Here is a 23,693-nt window from a genome sequence, read left to right as displayed (position 1 = left end):
AAAAGTCAGATCACTTTTAGTCATGGGAGTGGATGTCATTTTTAACCCAAAATAGTGAAAGTAAAGAGGATTCCAGCGAAACTGTACATGAAAATTAAAAGTGGGGAGTCTAATGTTACTCAGCATAACTTTATCAAGAGCCACCTGTGGGTTCCTGAGCAACAACTCATGAGCGGCCAACAGTACTAATTACCCTGTCATAAAACCTACCCCAAAGTTATTAACTTCAAATTAGTAAGAATGTCACTGAAACATCCACCAGAGGCTGTAAATCTCGAATTAAGAAAATCAAGAAGAGGACGTACCCTTGCCTCACTCGCCACAATACCATTACAGATCAAGAAATAAAAAGTCTCACTTGTGTCACAGCTGTGGATTTTACATAAATCAAATCCAGGTGGGCCACTAACAAATCTGAAATGTATTGAGATTCATGCATCTTGAAAAAATATTTTCTTTTTACAAGAAACCAAATGTATTCACAGCATTTGTGGAGATCACTGTTGACTGTATCCTAATCTTCACTTGGTCCTCAGTCCACTTCACAGCTCCCAAAATATTTCTCCAAGCACAGCAGTAAAACATACATCTTAGCACCAAACCAACCATAAAATAACCAACCAAGCATGACATTCTGTTACATGCTCCTCCTGATCTTCATACCAACCAAGCATGACATTCTGTTGCATGCTCCACCTGATCTTCATACCAACCAGTCATGACATTCTGCTGCATGCTCCACCTGATCTTCATACTAACAAATCATGACATTCTGTTGCATGGTCCTCCTGATCTTCATACCAACCAAGCATGACATTCTGTTACATGCTCCTCCTGATCTTCATACCAACCAGTCATGACATTCTGCTGCATGCTGCACCTGATCTTCATACTAACAAATCATGACATTCTGTTGCATGGTCCTCCTGATCTTCATACCAACCAATCATGACATTCTGCTGCATGCTCCACCTGATCTTCATACTAACAAATCATGACATTCTGTTGCATGGTCCTCCTGATCTTCATACCAACCAAGCATGACATTCTGTTGCATGCTCCTCCTGATATTCATATCAGCCAAGCATGACATTCTGTTGCATGCTCCACATGATCTTCTTACCAACAAATCATGACATTCTGTTGCATGCTCCACCTGATCTTCATGTACAGTTGTGGGTAGATGTCATTTCACCTTCACTCTTCAGACCACTATAAAAATACTACAGTTTAAATTCAACTGGGACATTGGATGATAACTATACAGATGAGAGTGATTTTCTCAGACTTTAAAAGGAGAAATCAGAGGATCCCTTTATACATCACATGTTTACAAGCCTGCCAATAAAAAACCTATTATCACTGGAGGGAAATGCTTATAAAATGTTGCTTCCTAAATGTTAATGCATAACTTGCTTTTGCCAATGCAAACTGACATTAACAGGCATGCCTCCCAACTATCCAGATTTTCAAAGAATGTCCAGATTTTTGCTTCATACTTTGGTCTGTTCCTCATAAAATCTGCGGTTTTCTGGCAAATCACTAAGGACTGAAGTCATTAAATATTGCTATGCATTTCAGACTTCATATCTTTCAGAAAATACATAACACCAATTCTGTTATTCTACCAACTTTTTAAGTTTATAAGAGCAATATTTAAAACCTTTCCTTATTTTTGAGACTTTGTGCCCCCTCTTCCCTGTTATTTTAGGCTGTGTCCAGATTTCTTGTCCTAAGAGGTTGGGAAGTATGTTTGTAGGAGGCTAGATATATCACCATGCATACAGCAGTTCATGAAATGTTTAGCTAATTTAAGGACATCAGAATTAGAACCAGTGTTATGATATATACTTTGGGCGGCCACGGTGGTGCAGTGGTTAGCATTGCCGCCTCACAGCAAGAGGTTCTCCGGTTCGATCCTCAGCTGGGGTGCCTTCTGTGCGGAGTCTGCATGTCCTCCCTGTGGTCGCGTGGGTTTCCTTCGGGTGCTCCAGTTTCCTCCCACATCCCAAAGACATGCTGCAGGTGGATTGGACACTCTAAACTGGCCCTAGGTGTGCGTGTGAGTGTGCCTTCTGTGGAAGGTTGGGCGCCGGGCTGGCAACTCGACACCGTAAAACTCCACTGCCATTCAATGTGCGGACAAGGTGATCCGCTGTGGCGACCCCTAACCGGGAAAAAGCCGAAAGAAGAAGAAGAAGAAGAAGTTATGATATATACTTTCTTACCAGTTTATGTAACAATTGTCATGTGGTCACTGAATACTTTCAGAATAAATGATTGTTGCAATTAGTTATTAAGAAACCTAACCTTTCATTCAGGAGTTGACAAAACATATACATACTCAGCAGGGATTTACTTAAGTAACCAGTCCAAAATAACTATTTGGGTGTCATTCTTACCTTAATCTGGCCTGCACAAATGTGAACATTATGTAGACCTGTAAATAAAAGATGCAGCCTGAGGAATTTCAGTTATGTAATTTTCAAGTTATGTTTAAAATAAATGCTTTCATGAAAACACAACAGTCTTAAGCAATATATAAGAACAAATGTTAGAATTTTACATCGGACCTTGAACTAGGGTAAAACTTTTAGTATATAATTTACAAACTTTATACATTTTGGTCTTGATTACTGTTTGAGCCATGAGCTGTATCTTAAAGAATACAAACAGGCATAAAAACAATATATAAATACAAGCAGTAGTTCTGTAAGTTATTCTATTAAGATGTGTTAATCATGTAGAGCCCTACTTCTTAGTTTTAAATGATCTGTTTCTGCACACTATTAATTTGTTTACCTGTTTTCCTTTTATGATATTTCTTCTATTCCTATTAATGCAGTGAATCACTGTGAGTACACGTACAGAAGTTGAACCAGCAGTGCTTTTTCATAATAAATAGTTCTTGATGAGATGAATATTGGTGAATATAAATCAACAAATGGAAACTTCATCCTGTTAACATTCAACCTTTAGGTTACCTTAGGCATTGCCCATATTCACCTACAACATACATCTGCTACTTTTATATACTAGGACCAAGATGACTCTACCTCAGAGTAAAGGGAGCATTTCAGGGTGCCACAATCTCAGATCTGGTATGTATAATGTCTTTCATGAAGTCTTAATGTCTGTACGATCACATTCACAGCCCTCACACTTTTAATGGCAACCCCCTCTAAACAGTGAAGTTCTAGGTTCCACAAGCCTGTCTTCAGAAAACATCTTTTTTACTGCATTATCTTAGTTTCCATTCTTTGTTCCTTTGTTATCAATTTTATTTCTTTTTGGGGTTTTTTTTGTATGACGTCCAGAACTGCACACACTATTCCAGATGTGGCCTCATCAATTCCTCACAGGACTATTTGCCTGTTGCGTCCTTTCTGGAAATGATATCTAAAATCTTATTAGCTTTAGCTGATGTGCCTTCTTTCTGCTCCTAATAGGACATTCTTTCCCTGATAACTAACCCCCACCATACATCTTTTTCCAAATCAGTTACTTGAGTCTCATCTTCATAACCTGTAGTTAACCTCTGCAAGGCCTTGGGGCAGGGTATTTGTTCTTGACACACAACCAAGGTTCAAATACTGATGCAGATGTCAGACAGAGCAATTTGTCAGCACTAGAAGAGACCTGCAAGGCACTAATCAGAGATCTTGCAACAGCACTGGGCCAGGACAGATGATTTTAAGGTAGAATTTATATATGATAGCACCTTTATTTAGGCCACTGTATGTCTGTGACTACAGACTGTGTAAAGGGGAGAAGTGGGTAAGGCAAGTTTTCTAAAATCCCTCCCACAATATGATATCTATGGGTTCTAACTACTTAGCCTTTGCCCTATAGCAAAACAAATGTGATATACAGGCAGCTGCATGAGAATCTCAAGGCTTGTCATTTGTATCCTTCATACCATTAACAATAAATTTGAGGTCTTGTCAGACAGAAATCTAGTTATAAACTCATATTCTGAATGACTATTAGTAGCTTTTTGACCATGCTTAGGATCATAAGATCATAGGAAGTTACAAGGCTATTGGCCCTGAGGCCTTTACAAGCCTAGCCAAGAATTTAGTCCACATTCCGACTAGTCAGCACCTGATGCACCTGTCCAGCAGGGACACAGATGGAATCCCAGGGGTGTATTTTTTGTTCCCCAAACAGTTATCCAGGTTGCGCTTAAAAAGTGTTAATGAGGTACTCGACTTAACATGGAGAGGGAGTCTATTCCACAGAAGGGGGAGTCTCGAGGACACAAATCTGTCCCACCAACAAGTCCTATTGATGTAACTGTCCAGGTTGAGGTCACACATGTGGGTTAGTTCAGTGGAGCTTGACTTGTGGATATGCAGCAGTCCCATCAGGGAAGAGTCTGTGATTGCTTTGTATGCCAGACAGAGGTCACCTCTGAGGAGTCTGTATGAGACTGAGTAGCGGGACAGGGCTTTTAGGCTATCTGTGTATGGTAGCTTTCTGAGGCCCCGGATTCTCCTGATGAGGAATCTCTGTGGTCTCCCCAGCTGCTGCATGTGCTTTGTGAGGCACATGCCGAAATGGGAATTGTACTCAATAATGGGTCTTATAATGGAAGAATACAGGAATGTTTTGGCCTCCTTGTCCCTGGATGAGATACCCTTACTGATGAGGTGGGCCATGTAGAAAGCTTTCCATACAATGGAGGCAATATGGTGGTCAAAAGTTAGTTCACCAGCAACCTGGGTGCCTAAGTCCCTCACAACTGATTGTGTGCTTAGGACCTTATTATTAATGTGATAATTTGTGTGAATGTCACTCTCCCCAATGGGGTGATGATGCACTTTTTTGGCATTCAGTTTGAGACCATGTTTCTGGCACCAGTCATTTGTTTGGATGAGACCTACTTGGTGGATGTCCACATCACTAGGGGAATTGATGACAACACCCAGCTTGCAGTCATCTGCAAACTAGGTCAGCCATAGCTCACTGGTTTTAGCCTGCACCTCTGAAATGTATATCCCAAACAATAGAGGCCCCAAGACCGATCCGTGGGGTACACCACTCATTATGCGGCTATTGCTTGAGCTGGCTTCCCCTATTTTGATTAGGTGGGTCCTATTAGTGAGCCAGTTTGCTACCCATCTGGTAACGTGGATTCATGCCTATTTGAGAGTGTTTATCTATTATACCCGAGTGAGGAATAGTATCAAAGGCTTTGGCCAGGTCAGAGTAGAAGCTGTGCACCGTCTTCTGTCATCCATGGCTTTGCTGATTGTCTCAGAGAAGTCAACCAAATTTAACAGGCATGACCTCCCCTTGACAAAACCAAATTGTGTGGGATCGAGTGTTTGGAGGCTGCCAATGTCCTTCTTAATGAGGTCCATGATAATCCGCTCCATGGCCTTGCAGATCAGGCTAGTTAGGCTGATGGGTCTATAATTTCCCGGATTGGTGGGCACTCTAACTTTGTGCAGATGGATGACAGTGGCTGTCCTCCACTTGGCTGGGGCAAAGCCAGTACTCAGACTTTGGATGAATAGGGTGCCTAAGGGTGCTACTCAGAAAGCATAAACAGCAAAGTATTTACTGACAGTGCCCTCTAAACAAGGATGAACTTCACGAGAGTCTGAGTTTTAAGGTAGATTTCACATTTCACAGTATGTACAGTCCAAGTTATGTTTTTAAATCACATTTTGCAAAATGAAATGCATACAATATTTCCATAACTATATCAGCTATGCCCATGGTATACAAAATATTTAATAAACACTGTGGTCATGCAAAATCAATTCACATTTATAGTTTTTAGAAATATTTGCACAAATATGAAAAGCATCATATTGTCTATACCGTGGCATACAATTATCTTGTAATATCTTTGTAGCCAAACAAATCAGAGGGTGATTGTCAGTAGATATTTTGCCTGCCATCTTATAAGATTTCAAATGATACCTCTCAAATCCCTTCTCTTGTTTTATATGTTTTTTTAAATATTAGCTGAATTATGCAAATGCATGCTGTCATACTAAGTAGCATAAGCAGCTGGTAAAGCCTGCCCTCTGCAACCTACAATTGCACTGTTGGTATAGTTGCGAACCTGTCTTCCTCTGCATCCTACAAGTGCACTGTTGGTGTACTTGTGTATCTGTCCTCCTCTGCATCCTACAATTTCAACTATTGATATACATGTGAGCCTGTCTTCCTCTGCATCCTACAATTGCACTGTTGCTGTACTTGTGTAGTGTCCTCCTCTGCATCCTACAACTGCAACTGTTGGTATACTTGTGAACCTGTCTTCCTCTGCATGCTACAATTACACCTGTTGGTGTACTTGTGTTCCTTCTCCACCAGCCTTCACTGTGCAGCCCCTCAGCTAGATGTGACCCACCCACTCTGCTCTTGAAACAATACAGGCCATAATAACTTACTGAATGTTATATACTTCATAACCAGCAGTGATGTACATACACACACACACACACACACACACACACACACACACACACACACACACACACACACACACACACACACACACACACCTGACATGCTGCTTTAATGTATCTTGCTGTGGCTGCACAATAGCATCAAATGAATAAAATACATAGGAAAACAAATAGCAAGAAAACTGAATGACTTTGTGCTTTTTGTAGGACTTTCAAATTTAAAACATCAGAGACTGCAGAAAACTGTAAGAATAAAGGAGACAGCTACAACATTCATATGTAGCAAAATGGAAGCTATCTGCCTATCAAACATTCACAGGTTTATGGCAATATTTATATTATAGGTAAAAGACAGAATATGGTGTGAAGCATAACCTGAAAGAGGAATGAGGCCGACTAGCAGGATATAACCCAGACAGCTATAGGCTATAGCAGCAGTGATTTATAGGTTCATAGGTTGGTACTGGGCTATCTGCCCAAAGGCATATATTAGCCAAGCCACGTTGTGCGGTATTCACCGCCCCTTTAGTAGTACCCTAGACCCTTGTACTAGCAGCTAGTACCCTTGGCCCCTATCTAGTAGTTCATAGGTTCATAGGTTCATAGGTTTATACTAGGCTATCTGCCCTAAGGCATTTATAAGCCTAGCCCAAATTTTTGTGGCTTACGCCACCCCTTATATGAAAAAATACTGTGCCCATTAGTTTGTTGTGCCTCTGTCCAGCAGTGACACAGAGATGATTCCCGGGGTAAACCTACGATCTCCCATCCACAGGTCTAGATTTCTCTTGAACAGAGTCAGCGAGGTGCTCTGCCTCACATGGACCGGGATTTTATTCCACAGCATAGGGAGTCTCTGAGTGATAAATCTATCCCTCCAGCACGTCCTATTTATATCCGCTAAGGTTTAAGTCGCTTGCTCTAGTGGTTTTGGTGGATTTGGATTTTTGAGGTGGAGCATGTCCATTAATTCCGGGTTGGACATGGCCTTGTATGTCAGGCACATGTCACCTCTGAGCAGACGGTATGCGACTGAATAGAGCTGGAGTTTCTTCAATCTGGCAGCATATGACAGATTTTGGAGTCCCTTTATCCTTTTGGTGAGGAACTTTGGGGTCTCTCCAATTGCTGCAGATGTCGGGTGAGATACATCCCGAATGGGGCATTGTACTCGATCATTGGTCTGATAAGTGAAGAGTACAGGGAACAATAACCTCACTAGATCTGGATGTGAATCCTTCATGATCAGGTGGGCAATGTAGAAGGTCTTTCTAACCACTTTAGCAATGTGAGTGTCAAAAGAAAGGCCACTGTCAACCTGGGTCCCCAGGTCCCTGATAACCTCTTCTGTGCTTAGTGGATTGCCACCTATATGGTAGCTTGGTGTTACCTTGTTTTTCCCGAAGGGTATGACTATACATTTTTGGTTTAACTTCAGGCCATGGCTCTGGCACCAGCTATCTGTTTCCGTGAGTCCCTTCTGAAGGATATCCGTCTGATGCACTTTCCACTATGAGTTTGCAGTCGCCTGCAAACTTTGTCAGCCAAAGTCCTCCTATGTTGGCCTGTACTTCTGAGTAGATGCCAAACAATAGGGGCCACCAGGACCGAGCCCTGTGGGACACCACTTGTGACCGGCTTGGAGTCTGACAGCGCCAGCAACTCTAACCCTGTGGGTTCTGTCCTTAAGCCAGTTTGCAACCCATCTTGTGACATATGGGTTTACATTTAAGCTGGGCAAGGTCAAGGTAGGCTGTATGGACTGCCTTTCCCTCATCAATGGCCTTGGTGACTGTTTGAAGTTGACCAAGTTCAAAGGCATGATCTTCCCTTGACAAAGCCAAACTGGGTCGGGTCCAATGTCTGCAAGTCCCCTATATCTTTGTTTATGAGCTCCATTATGATCCTCTCCATAGCTTTGCAGACTAGACTTGTTAAGCTTATGGGGCGGTAATTACCAGGGTCCGGCGGCGCCGCTGTGTGGAGTGGGACAACAGTTGCCATTACACCACTCCTTGGGCACGTATCCTGTGGTAAGGCTGAGATTAAACAGCTGCCTTATGTGGGTTTAATTCCTCATTTAGCTTGTGTAGCACACAGCCGGGGACACCATCCGTCCCATTGATGCTGTGTTTTAGCTTTAGAGAGAGCAGCTTTCACCTGCGCATTTGAGATGTCGGAGGCTACACTCGGCTGGGATAGTTATCTCTCCTTTAGGGGAGAGGGGGTGAAGTTTGCACTGAACCTGTCTGCCAGTATGTTGGCAATGTCTGTGGGTTCAGTGATTTTTGTATCATTTGGACTAATTCTGAGCATATCTGGGAGTTTCCACCCAGGTTCCTAACATAGCTGAAAAAGGCCTTATGATTGTCCTTTGAATCCATGGCAATTTTTCTCTCAAAATTGGCCTTAGTTGATTTTATGAGTGCTCGTATTTTTTACTAATAATGATCAGGGGTGACTTCCCTTTTATGGATTTTGTTCTATCATGTAATAGCTTTCTCCTCTTATTGTAAAGTTTGTTAATGGCTGGGGTCCACCAGACTGGACGTTTGCCCTTTGTGGAAAGAGTCTTGGTTTTATTTGGGATTGCCTGATCCATGCAGTCCTGGAGGTGTTCATAGAAGGCATTTGTAAGGGCTTCCAGCTTGGGTTGTGGTTTCCACTGGCTCAGGGGCCTTGAAGGATACCACACCAGTCTTGAGTAGTGTGAAGTTTGCTTTAGAGAAGTTCTTCACTATGGTCTTTTTTTGTTTGGGGGGGAGGAGGATGTGGATTTCGGGTGAGACTAGTTTATGATCAGATCTCACCAATGAGGGATATACTTCCAGTGTGGAACATTTTGTCCCCATGTTTGTGACAATGAGATCTAGTATATTTTCTCCTCTCGTGGGAACAGTGACTAGCTGTTTCATGGCATTTGAATTTATGAACTCCAGGAACCGTTGGGCTAGAAAGTTAGGGCTTGAGTAATGTTCCCAGTCTATATTCGGGTAGTTGAAGTCACCCAATATGATGGTGTTTGGAGATACATTTATACCCTCCAGTGTCTTCAGGAAGGCTGTGTGGGGTTCCTGAGTTTGAGAGGGTGGCCTGTAGCATGCTACAATTTGTAGAGCAGTTTGCCTATGGTTAGTTGCACCTGGATGGTTTCGAGCTTCGTGCATTGCCACCAACCTGGAGGTGTGGGTATCCTTTATGAATATGGATACACCCCTCCTTTGTGGTGTGGTCCGAGTTTTGGGGGAGCATGATATGAGGTAAAACCTAATAGTGCCGGGTGCTCTCAGGAGCCTTGAACCAGGTTTCAGTTACAGCACAGACATCGATGTTCTCCATACTGAGAAGGGCCTCGAAAGTGCATTTTGAGATTTAGACTTCTGGCATTGAGCAGCATTACCCTCAGTTTCTTCCCATTTTTGTTTTCTAGGGTGGTAGGTTTAGAATTTGAGCCTTGCCTAAAAAGGCACTATGGGGTGGCAAGAGCCTTAGCCAATATCCGGAATCCCAGGGGTGACAGGTGCAAGCCGTCCCTTGCGTGGCTTGTCAAGCATGTCATCCCAGGCAGACAGACACTGGATCCCCTTTGAATGACACCAGACCTTAAGCCAATTGTTAAAGCTGATCATCTTGTCTCTATATTGTGGCATCATTCTTGGTGAAGGAAGGATACTGCTCAGGGTTAGGGTCATACCTGCCTGGGCTACATAATCAGAGAGCTCCTCTATGTCTCTTTTCATGTAGTCCAGGGAGGTACATCTCAGGTCGTTCACACCAGCATGGACAATGACTGTGTCATATTTGTACTTGCCGTTGGTGCTGTTGGTGTGATCACCGGTGTGAGCTTTCTGTTACCCATCCACTCATCAAGGTTCCTCTTGAAGAGTGATAGTGAGAGGCTCTGTCTTATGTAGATCGGGACCCTGTTCCATAGTCAGGGAAGTCTCTGTGAAGGGAATCTATCCCTCCAGCATGTTCTATTCATTGTTGTGTTGAGGTTTATATCCCTAGAGCGTGTAGCTCAAGTAGATTTGGTTTTGCTAAGATGGAGCATGTTCAACAATTCTGGGTTGGACATGGCTCTGTACGTTAGACAGAGATCGCCTCTGGGAAAGCGGTATGCAACAGAGAACAGTCTTAGCTTTTTCAATCGTGCTGCATAGGGCAGCTGTTTGAGGCCAGTAATCCTCTTGGTTCGGTACCTTTGTGGTCTCTCCAGCTGCAGGAGATGTCTAGCCAGGTACATTCCAATTGGTGCATTGTACTCAATAATGGGTCTGATGAGGGAAGAGTAGAGGGGCACCATTACATCCTTAGATCTTGATGCGAAGCCTTTCGTGATCAGATGTGTCACATAGAAGGATTTTCTAACCACTTTGGCAACATGGTTATCAAAGGAAAGCTGACTATCTACTTGGGTCCCTAGATCACTTATTTCTTCTTCAAATTTCAGGGAATTACCTCCTATGTTGTAGTTTGCGGGTACTCTGGTTTTCCAAAGGGGATTACTACGCATTTTTTTGCATTTGGCTTGAGACCATGGCTTTGACACCATGCATCAGTCTCATTTAGGCCCTTCTGGAGGATCTCCATGTCGGCCAGAGACTCTATTATAGCACCCAGTTTGCAGTCATCCGCAAACTTAGTCAGCCACAGCCCTTCCATGCTTGCCTGTACTTCTGAGAAGTATATGCCAAATAGGAGGGGCCCCAAGATAGAGCCCTGAGGCACACCACTCATTACTGGTCTGGATTCTGACATAGATCCCGCTACTCTTACTTTATGGGATCTGTCTGAGAGCCAGTTTGTGATCCATCTTGTGACGTAAGGGTTTATGCCCAGGCTGGTGAGCTTATCAATAATACCTGAATGGGGAATGATGTCAAATGCTTTAGCAAGGTCAAGGTAAGCCGTGTGTACCTCCTTTCCCTTATCTATAGCCTGAGTAACTGTCTCAAAGAAATCCACCAGGTTCAGGAGGCATGATCTGCCCTTGACGAAGCCGAACTGTGTGGGGTCCAGTGACTAGAGGTTCCCAATCTCTCCATTTATGAGTTCCATAATGATTCGCTCCATAGCCTTACAGATCAGACTGGTCAGGCTTATTGGTCGGTAGTTCCCAGGGTCAGTTGTGGCCCCACCCTTGTGTAGCGGGACCACCATTGCCATGCACCATTCTATGGGCACATATCCTGTGGAGAGGCTGAGACTGAACAGGCTATTAAGATGCGGGGTTAATTCCTTTTGGAGCTTGCATATGACAGTCTGGGACACCATCTGGTTCCCATGGAGGCAGTGTTTTCAGCTTTAGATAGAGCCTTGTTAACCAACGTATCAGTAATAATTGGACTTACACAAGCCCCTAGAATGGTAATAGGCCCTGTAGGTGGTGAGGGGGGAGAGAAATTTGCACTGAACCTGTCAGCCAAGATGTTGGCAATGTCAGAAGGGTCAGTGTATTTTGTTCCATTTTGTACTAGCTCAGAACAGACCTGAGCATTGCCATTTAGGTTTTTGACGTAGCCATAGAAGGCCTTATGGTTATCCTTGGCACCCTTGGCAACTTTCTTTTCAAAATTAGCTTTAGTTGACTTGATGAGGGCCCTCAATTTCTTACTAATGCTGGTCAGGGATGATTTTTCTACTTGAGATTTGACCTTTTTTTGTATATGTCTCCTCCTTTTATTGTAAAGTTTGCTTATGGTCGGGGTCCACCAGACTGGTTTCTTCTTGCTTGAGGAAGGAGTCTTGGTTTTATTTGGGATAGCACGGTCCATACAATCCTGAAGATGCATATAGAGTGCCTTGGTGTAGGATTCCGCATCCTGGATATCATTATCCTTCTGCAAGGGAATAGTGAAGCTTTCAACTTTGGATGCAAGTAGTTTGAAGTTTGCTTTGGAAAGGTTTTTGACTATGGTTTCTTTGACTGGGGGAGGTGGAGGAGTGAGGATGTCCAGGGTTATCAGTTTGTGGTCGGATCTGACCAAGGAGGGGGTTATAATGAACATTTTAATGTTTCCAAGTAACATTATGTCATGCTGATACTAATTTCACTGCACGGCAAAGATGTGATTAGAAACATAATACTAATATATTAGTAAATACAAGGACATAAAGTGACAAATAGCACTACATTTATTTTGATAAATGTTGTGATGATTAATGTCAACCATTACTACATATGTGACATTACAAAGCACCTGAGGTACTTAACCACAGAAATGGATCCATCAAAATGGGTTGAGATGAAGAAAGATGTCTTTTATTTTCAGACCCAGCCACAGCTATATCATGGCAATAAAAACACAGGTGGTAGGGGAGAAGATCACAGGAACTGTGGAAGTGAGCCAGCAGAATGTCACTGTTAGTTAACCATCTGCAGAATTACTGCATGCACTAACCAGTGTGGGTAACCTTTTTACTTATTTTTACTTAATACTTTTTTTCCTCATTCAAGCAATAAGACTATTGATCCTTCTGTGTTTGTTGGCTCAGAAAAGATGACTGTATCACACTAATTGTAAAAAAATGTACACTGAGCCTAACTTTTTTTTTTTTTTTAAGGAATTAGCCTAAGCGACTCCAACCAGACCCTAACAGTGCAGAGAATGAGAGAAGAAGATTCAGGGGTGTATCAGTGCTTTGCCTGTAATAACAAAGGATGTGTCAATTCATCAGCCACTGTATCTGTTGCAGGTAAGTTACTAAGGAGAGAACTAAAGACGGCAGTACCTAATATACAGTCATCAGTCATGGTTATTTACATTCTCAATTGAAATGAAAATGTTTAATGATTTACAAAAATGTTGGCAAGCTTTTTCATTTGGTAAAAACAAACAGGGTGCCACTGGCGAAAGAAATAAATGAATTAATGCTGGAACACTCGTAGTTTATTAAGAAACTGCAATTAAAATACCATAAATGCCTTGTATTAAAAATTCCTCGTTTTCGTCCACATAAATCAGACTTCCACAGGTGTGTAAGAAACAAAACAAATTCTATTCAATGCTGTTATCAGTTCTGTATGAAAGTCAGATCTATGCCAACAGAGTATAGGCAGTTATCATACTAATGTTTATAACTTTTCAGGTGAATAGGACAGTCCAAAGCACAGGGTATAAATGCTTCCCAATATAATTTTACATCTGACAAAACATGATAAAGAGCATTATTTTACAGCTTTACCACATAAGTACTGTAGTAACTGGTAGAGAGAATGCCTGTTGCAAGAACATTCCGCATTCAGAGTGGTACAGCTCAGTTTTCTGAAGTCACAGTATCTGTCTTGCACTTTATTACATGCAGTCATGTAACCATGTCCTCAAATATTGATACTATAAAACCAAACGAGAACCCACAGGGTAAGCGTTCCGACACTCGCAAAAACAATAAATAACTCAAGCAAATCCTCCAAGTGAAAGGACAGCCAAGGCAGCATAAAACAAGGAATAAAAACTTCAGAGAATATAAAATAAAACGGATCCTGTGTTTATTGATCGGTAAGCGCTTTCGCAAGAAATTGTTTCTTCAGACCAGGTCAGAGTTATTTCCTCAAATATGCTCACTGCAAAGAAGATTATTTCCTTGCCTTCAAGGTGCAGTGAGAAAGTAGTTGTGTAAGTAGACATCATAACAGTAGACATTCAAATGATCACTTCTGCAGTAGCCTAAGTTATATGGGTTATATCCTGCCAAGGATATAACAGACACCAGTTTCCCAAGTTTCTTGGCACCTTCCACACACCTTAACTGTCAGGCAGCTCAAGCAGAGATGACCTAAAGACATTTTTGGATGCCAAGCCCTTAAGAGCTTTCCTACCAACAGAGAGAGGGAGTTTAAGACCTGAAAGGACAATGCTAGGAAGAACAAAAGATACATAACCACACCTTGGCATAAAGAGTATCAAACATGCCTGATTTTGTGTGAGTAGATCCATCTCATGAGAAAGCTTGTGGTAATTAACCCTGGTCATTTCCAAAAGAAGGGAGAACCACTGTCGTCTGTGCCAGAAAGTTAGTTACTGCAAAGCTCTTGGGGGATTCCTCCCGAATCTTCAGAAGTACCCAGGATATCAGTGGAAAGGATGGAAAAGCACACAGGAATATTCCTGTCAAAGAAAAAATGCATCTGTCTTCCAGGCCTTCCAGCACAAAGTGCTGGAGCAGAATCTGGTTATTTAGAGAGAAGGCAAATGGGTCTAATAAAGGAACTCCCCACAGATGGATCAAATCTTGGAAGACTTCCTGATCTAGTTTGTCTAGGTGAGGGCCTGCCCTGCCTGTTCAGCTTGTCTGCCAGACAATATTGCTCTGACAGAATGAAGGATGACTGTAGAGTGAGATTGTACTGTAAAGTTATATCCCACCTCTGAAAGGAGGGAACAACTTGGTTCCCTCTTCTTGAAAATCTACCACAAGACTGTGGTATTGTCTGAAACAACTTGAAGAGGTCCTGGAGACCAAATATGATTCAGAGAGTTCACTGCCTTGATTAGGGCAAGCATCTTATTTATATGTATATATATATTGCCCCACACATCTTGCACTACTATCCCCTCTGAAACTGCTACCCAAGCAAAGTCCAAGATGTTTGAGATTACTGACTGCTTTGGAACAGGGAAGATAAGTAGAGATCTGAATTTAAGGACATTTGCTGTCTCCACCAAGTAATTTCTCTCTTGACAAACCCCCAGCACTAGGATTTGAAATTACAAGGGATGTTGATGCTGGGGCCCAAGAAACCTCAGATTCCATTATATCTTTCTCATGTAGAGTCCTGGCAGGATTATCATGAGAATCATAGACCCAAAATTCTGAGGTATTCCCTCAGTGACTGAAATCTGAGTGGAAAACCTTAGACATAGATATATTTTTTCCAGTGAAAGAAAAGCTCTTTGACTGAAGTGTCTAGCTGAAACTCCAGGAGCACAATCCTGTCTGATGGAATCAAAAAGGACTTCTGAATGTGGTCATGGAACCGCAGCTTGTGTAAGAGATCTCTCACCCAAGTGGGAGATTCCAACACTTTGACTCTGCAAAGATAAGCAAATCATCTAAATATGGGAAAAAAAGAAAATGGATGCCCTGTAGCCTGTAAGAATCTGTAACTGGAGCTAAACATTTTGAGAACACTTGGTGCAGTGGGTAGGTTATAAATAGAGAACTGATAAAGTGATTTAGATGCAGAAACCTTTAGAAATGCCTGAAGTCTGGATGAAAAGGAAATAACTAATAAGCATCTTTTAAATGTAGAGTTATCAGGAAACTTGAATGAGTAAGAAGAAGAAAAGATTCTGAAAAGATATCATTTTGAAGTTAGCTATCATATACAGGTCTAAGGAGAAAGATCCAGAACTCATCTCCAAGTATCTTCTTTCTTTGGCACTAAAGACATTCTTGAACAAAAACCTTTCCTAGATTGGGAAAGGGGGACTGGTTCTGTCACTCTCTGGAACAGCATGTAATGAAGGACAGATGGAAATAAAAGAGTTTGTTCTAGTAGATTAGGAATAACCTCCCAACAAGGAAGAATAATCTCTCACTGCCATCTATAACCTTGAAGAAAGATATTTAGAAGCAATTTGTCTGAAACAATGTGTTACCAAAGAGAAAAATAGAAAGTCAGACTTTCTGAAAGGAAGAAAGACTACCAGGGTGGGAGGGGGAACAAAGTCCCTGGACTAATTTTGGATTTGGCAGTTCATGAATTCTTTTTGGAATACCCTAACCATTATGCCAAGATTGGATGAGGGACAGTAAATCCCTAGAAAGCTAGAAAAAGGAAGGCAGAGAAATCAGATTCCCTGATTTAACTTACCCATTTAATCACACTGTTTTATTAACTCTGCAGCAAAAGAACCAAAAAGTGAATCTTTATCCAACAGAGAAAATGAAATCTCATTATTCACATCCTCTTAGGACGTTTTGCGAATGCAGTCAGGCAAACCTTCTCTAAACAGTACCAGAAGCCATAGCCATGGAAGAGACATACACACACACACTGTCAACAAAGAACAGTGACTAGTACAATAAAATATACTAAATAATTTAAACCAGATGTTTCCTCAAAAGAAGAAACTGCAGACCAACCATTTGTCATACTCACAATTAGTAAGAATAAGCATTAACATCTGAGCATGACAATTCAAAATTCTGAAAATCTAAGTTGCAGAAGCATACACTATTTACCATATCCATCAATAATCTTCCCATCCTTACAGGTAAGAGTAGGACTGGACTTAATTAACTGTTAGCAGCAGTAGGAATAACTAAAGCTATAGCTGCTTGGTCAGGTTTGAGAACAGTGTATAAAAACTTAAAAAGACTGAGGATCTTTATGCATTCGATCTGCCTTTTTCGGGGCAGCAGGCTGGCTATCAGCAAAATGCAGGCAGGAACACATCCTCTAAAGCTGACAGAACTGGAGCAAATGGTGAAGGTTCAGGAAATTCTTTCTGTAACAACTCATAAAAGTTTCTGAGGGACTGAGAAACCACAGTATACGCCCACTGAAAACATTGGCACATTCAGGAAATAGTCTCAGACAGACAGGAACCCCAGAGGGAGAATCAGAAACTGAGCTCTCATCTGAGTCTGACAAAGAAAACTGAGATGAAAACCTATCTGTATCTGTCCCTTCATCTTCCTCTCCAGATTCAGAATCTTGAATCTCTTCAGAAAGGGAGGAATGTGTCTTTCTTTTGCCAGAAATCAATAAATAAGAAGGAAGAAAAACCTGAAAAAAACATTGAGCCAGACAAAGTAAACTACTCTTGATTAGGAAATTTGAGAAGTAGATACATGTTTAGTTTTCTGTTTCATTTTGACAGAAAAATATGGAGCAAATAGTGTTATAAATGGCAACAGCTTTCCCAGCACAATATTCCGACAAAATAGGAAAGCCTTCCCTTTTCCCTCTCACAGGACCAAAAAGAGTGTCTCTCCCTTGTCCACTGAGGAGGACTTCAACAGCTGCAGAGGATGTGGCTAACTCTCTGGTCATAGTGGCTCTACATGCTACAGCTGAAGGATCCATGGAAAAGATAAGTGGTCTGAGGCTCAACAAATGACCACATCTGAATCACCCAGTGGCGTCTTAAGAAAACTGCTGTAGTGCTGTGATGGCAAAGGCTGTTTGCTTAACTTCTTCTTTTTGTGCCTGGAAGAAGGGCTGACCTTGGGACCAACAGTTTGTTCCATGGTCAAATGAAAAATGGTACTTCTCTCCTGGGGAAAACAAACAGCAATAGCCAATAAAAATGTAATGTCTTTTTTTTTAATAAAAATGGTCTATATTATATCATCGAACGCTTAAAATAGTGAACACTGATTGATCAACCTAATTTGAGTGAAAGCTTACAATCTCGAACTGTCAGATCAGTGATTTTTTTCCCAGGGAAAAAAATCGCTGCTCCAAAACACATACACACAACACAAGCACACCAAACAAACAGAAATCCACACACATACACCTAAAATCTGATACCTAACCCTACACTAAACTATGCACACACCACTAACTACCCACTTACCTTAACCCAAACCCTAACCCTAAGGTCAGTCACTATCGCACACTCACCTCACCCGCTCCCTAACCCTAACACACTTAAATCCACCCTAACCCTCATGTCCACTCAATCGCACACACCTAACCCGAGCCCTAACCCTAACTCACCTAAATCACCCTAACACTCACATCCACACAATCGCACACTTACCTGAATCTGACCGGTAACTTTCCACCATAACACTGAAAATACCGAAGCAACTGAAACAGACAACCGAATTCTTTCCCTAAGAAAAAATTTGAGTTTCTGCTGCTTCGATATTTTGCAGTTTCGCGAAAATAAGTTCGATCAATCAGCGTTAGCTTTTTTAAGTGTTCGAGGATATAATATAGACCCAATAAAAAGCATCGCAAAAAGCATTTTAAAATACTTGCCAGTCCCAAAAAGTAAAATAAACATGATTTCTCTACAGAAAAAAATTGGTTTTAGATTCTTTAAATAACATTTAAACTGACAGGAAAAAAGAGTGCTCTCATTTAAAAGTACAATACAGTCTCAACACAGTCTGTTAAAATGCAACCTTGTAGCTTTAAAATAACTTTCATGAAGAGGAAAGTATTAATAGTCAACCAAAATGATTGAATAGAAGGTTCCCAAAGGGAACTTATCTGCCCACCAAAGGAACAGCACAAGCCATCCATCGAGTGGAAAAAGCCTCAGAGGAGCATACTCTTCTGTGATAAAGCTCTGAAGGGCTTGGCACCCAAGCTTATCTTTTAGTCAGCTCAGCTCAAGCTACCTGACAGTTTAGGCATGTGGAAATGGCATGAAGCTTTGGATGCTGTTGCATCCTTGGAAGGATACATATAACACATTTAGCTAAGGCTACTGCAGCAGTGATCAATATGATGAACATCAGACTTGATTATATACTAGTGTAAATTTAAGATAAAGATCCTACTGCATGATGGTGTTGGGGACTTTGATCCTCATTAAAAATAAAATTTGATTGATTTAACTTTTGACTAACTTGTGTCACTCAAAAGAACGTTCACTGATGCTGAGTTCAGCAATTAAGTATGGTGCCATTTCAGAAAAATACAATTTTGTATTATCATGTAGATCCAATGAGAAGAAGAAATGATGAAGAAACTGCAACTTGATAATTTATATTTTAGGGAATGCTTGAAACAAAAATTAGTCCCAAAGGGATCTCGGATGTGGCGGTTTCCAACTGGGTTAGTGGGAAATTCTCCCCTTCATAAGGATTTGTTAGCTATGTTTGACCGCCATGGGTTTGAATATATGGAGTTGGTGGTCAAACATAATTAGCATGCCATTGACTCTTTGAGCAGGAAAGCCAGTAATTTGGATAAAGAGATAATTGAGGATGTTCATGCTGACAATACTTTTGAATATAATCAGATGGTCAAAAGTATTGGATATCAAATTAATAATATAAAAAAAAGGAAACTAAGGAAAATCAATAGGGACAGGGTTGAATATGATAACAATTGCACTTATCCTGATCCACCTAAGTCCCAAAACTAGAATAAAAGTTATAATAATAACACAAGGACTGCTGGTTATGAACCCGGGGTTTTTTTAGACCAAGAGGAAGAATTTCCACTCCTGAGACACTCTGAGTGCCTCAGAGAAAAGAACAATCAAGTGTTTGTCCAATAAGGGGACTTTCAGATGAACTGGGCGAGAGGGGGCAAACAATTCGATTTGAGAGGGAATATGAAAGGGAATTTCAGGGAAAATACACATGGTCGGAGATAATGCAAGAGACTAATCCATTATGCCTTCCTATTATTCAAGAAAATTCTGAAGGGGACTTAAAAGTTTTTAATTTTTCTACTGTGTCGATTGACCAACATACGTGATTTACTAGCAAGAGGTCTTACTTTTATTCCTGCATGATGTTTTGATGTTAGTAACACTATTGTGGATCTGAAACAGTTTGTTAGGAAGTTGAATTTTAATATCCTTTTCTATAACGTTGAATTTGCAAAAAAATCCACTTTATATTTCTAGCACATACAATCCCCCAATTCACCCAACCTTACTTTTATTTGAAAATCTATGTGAGATTGATTTTCAGAATTTGGTTAGAGATGCCTCCAGTACCATCACATACAACTTAACTAAATATGAAAATGAGAGGCTTAAACATCTAAAAACGAATAAAGACGTGAGGATTATTAAACCAGATAAGAGTGGGGGATATTGTTATAATGGACATAAAATCTTACAATGACAAAATGAAAAATGTTCTGAGTAGTAAATCATATAAAAAAGTTTCCTTAAATGAAGTCAATGGGGCTTTAAGGAAAGTAAGAAATGAACTTAATAACTTATTTATAGAGGGTAGCATTGTGATAGATGAATTTAACTATGTTAATGTGTCCCATCCCAGATTACCCACCATCTCTGGCTTACCTAAAATTCACAAAGACCTGTATAATCCACCTATGAGACATATTGTGGATGCTCGAGGTTCCATGACACAACCCATAGCCAAAGTTTTAGATCTCAAGCTAAAAGTTTTACTTTCAGAAGAACTATTATTATGTAAAGATTCATGGGATTTCCTTATGAGAATTAATTCACTTGACTATGTTGAAGAGGGTATATTTATAACAATAGATGTGAAAGACCTCTATACTGTTATACCTCATAATACAGGAGTTGAATGATTTTGTGAATACTTTTTTGAAAAAGGAATATCCCAAAGTACTATAAATACATATGAGCAACTATTAGATAGAGTGCTACATGTTGTTATTGTTGTGTTTTTCGGCTTTTCCCGGTTAGGGGTCGCCACAGCGGAACTCCGGTCCACTAATGATTGGCAGTTGATTTTTACGTACCGAGTTGCCAGCCCTGACACACAACCTTCAACGAAGGAATGCCCATTCACGCATGTCTCCACTCAGAAGACGCTCTAGCTGAGAGTCGAACCGGACAGCGTCTTACTGTGAGGCGACAACGCTACTGCAGCACCACCACCGCAGATTAGATATAGTGTTACATAATAACTTTATTTTGTTTGATAATGAGTATTTCTTACAAATAGAAGGAGTATCTATGGGTTCAGCTTGTGGTGGCTTATATGCCAATATGGTTATGTTACAGTGGGAAAATAAGTTTTTTGTTTAATTCATCATATTTTTTTGCACTGTTAATGTTATATGAGATTTTTGGATGACATCTTTATTTTTTGGGACAGACCAGTTGAAAACATGAATGCCTTTATAAAGTATATCAATGGATCAACTACTTTTTTGAAATTCACCCATAATATTAGGTTTGATGACATTTCTTACTTAGATGTGAAGTTAATGAAAGATAAGTGCTCCAAGGTCTTTAAATCAGAAATTTTTAGAAAGGCTACATACTCAAATAGCTTCCTGCATTTTGACAGCTCCCACCTCCATAAGCAGAAAAAAGCCATGGTTAAGGGGCAGTTCGTAAGAGCTGCACGTATGGTTACCGAAATGTTTATAAATAGGGTATCCTTACAGTTTAATTAATGATGTTATGATAGCAGTAATTAATAAATGTGAAAGGAGCCATTTTTTTTTACCCTTAAGTAATCAATATCAGGAAGAAAGAATGGGACACATTATGAGAACAAATACCCCTAACCAAGATCTGGACTCTGTTTTAAGTGAGCTTATATCTGGCATATCAGGAAATATTTAAAAAAATTTAAATAGTAATAATTATAATAGTTACTTCCAGCAAAAGAATTCCTGATATATTATTTAAAAATTGGGTAGTGATTATGAATAATAAAGATATAAGACAATATGTTGGGGAGAGACCGAATATTGTTTATAGAAGAGGGAAATGTCTCAGGAATATTTTGAAAACAACCCCAAAAGGCCCCTACAATGGGAGTATGCAAAAATGTGGCTCTTGTAACTGTTGTCCATATATTTTGGAGGGAAGCACTTTTACTGTCAATAATGTGACCATTAGGCTAAACAAAAATTGCTCCTGTAATACTGAAAAAGTCATATATTGTGTGTTCTGTATGAAATGTCCTTGTTTCTATATCAGGAAAACTGAGATGAAACTGAGGAATCGCATTTATGTGCACCTAAAATACACAAATGCATTGCCCAAACATTGCATGGAGTTAAATGACCGCTCATTTAAATTTGTTGTATTAGAAGTGATTGAGCCAGACATAAGAGGGAGCCCGTGGGCATTATACCTAGAGAAACAAGGAGCAATGTGGTAACATAAAACTAACGCCATGAGGTCGCCTGGTTTAAATGATTCATTTTCCTTATCATGCTTCTTAAAATGAAAAGCTATGGAAAGATAGGATAATGGTGAAATGTATGTTATAAATGTCTACATGCCTGTAATCTAATAATTTTATATTTTTACATCTTTATACAGTTTATTTAGGGCCAATCTACATTTTTATATGCATTTTTATATATATTTTTATATATATTATTATATTTAATCAGATATTAGCTTAGTACTTGCAACACCTTGTATTAGAGGAAGCTGGTGGGTTAATTTGTGTAATCAGGGGGTGTGTTTATTAATGTGCATGTATTTCAAACAGGTTTAAACAGTAAAAAGGCATTCTGATGAAGTCTCTGATTTGTCAGAGATGAAAGCGCTTAACAAACTGTGTTTTAACTGTGGCTTTTGTGTGTGAAATAAGACTGTTTTTTTGAATAAATGGCTTTTCATATATTGTGACTCTCCTGCTCTACTGTGCCTCTCTACAGAAGAAGAAATGACACTATTAGGGCAATGTATTTTCATAGGCATTGAGATGTTTGAGAATAAACATGCCACTAATTTCTGAGACAGACATATGAGCTGCAGTTAACCTTAGTAAAACCTACAACAGTTAAACTAAAAATATGTGAGTCAGTCTATACAAGGTGTGTTTATCAGTGGCATTGAAAGATGTGTAAACTTGTGACCTTTTGCCATGACATGAAAAACTATATATATATATCATCTCTAACTGAAGTGGTAACTTGCTTTGACTGAGATTTGCAGCAGTTATAGACAAAGTGCGAAAATGTAATTATTCTGTCCTGTGTTTACATGATTTGTTACCATTCCTTGGCCTAGAAGCCAAAGGAGGCATAAATAACAGTTAGGCTTTTCTGTTAAGGAAGATAGCTAGCCAAGGCCAGAACAAAACAGTCACAGGTATGTAAATGTAAAGCACTGCACAGTTATCTGTAGTCCGTATGAAAAGATATACAACAGCCAAGAATGAGAACAGAAGTCAAGAATAATTACTCTGGTGCTTGTGATGTACAAATTTGTGGGTTCTTTGCACTTTGTCTCAGCCCAATACATTCTGAAAAATAATTTGGCCAAAATAGTTAGGGCAGTATTTCTTTCAGTAAGAGATGGAAGACAGAGTTTAGCAGGACATTGTTCTCTTTCGTGTACTCTGTTCGTTCAAAGCCATTATTTTCTGTCTCCTTGTGCAGTTCCGGATCCCTATCATATGATAGAAACCTCATTTGACTGAAACACATTTGACTGAAACCATAAGACTGACATTTCAGAAGACTGAAAAGTCACTTGACTGAAACCCATAAGACTGACATTTCAGAAGACTGAAAAGTCACTTGACTGAAACCCATAAGACTGAAACCCATAATACTGAATTTCAACATACTAAATTGTAAACTGGACCATATAAAACCAGACTAGGTGGGGGGCTATGCCCCCCACACCCCCCTAACTATATATA

At 40.2% G+C, this 23,693-nt stretch overlaps 1 protein-coding gene across 3 annotated transcripts in view; it reads left to right on the top strand.

Moving 5' to 3' along the window:
• The window catches only part of FLT4 (fms related receptor tyrosine kinase 4), a 1,292,248-nt gene that overhangs the window by 964,183 nt on the left and 304,372 nt on the right, over nt 1–23,693 (top strand). For all 3 annotated transcript variants that reach the window (XM_044069598.1, XM_044069597.1, XM_044069599.1), the window contains exon 15: nt 12,996–13,127. In XM_044069598.1, coding sequence (XP_043925533.1) covers nt 12,996–13,127 — 132 coding nt within the window. The remainder of the gene's footprint in view (nt 1–12,995; nt 13,128–23,693) is intronic.

Source organism: Protopterus annectens, chromosome 4.part0 (genome assembly GCF_019279795.1).
Source record: "Protopterus annectens isolate FY-2018-M chromosome 4.part0, PAN1.0, whole genome shotgun sequence".
Classification (NCBI taxonomy): Eukaryota; Metazoa; Chordata; order Ceratodontiformes; family Protopteridae; genus Protopterus; species Protopterus annectens.
Note: the sequence above shows the minus strand (reverse complement) of the source record. Positions and strands in the feature narration are given on the sequence as shown.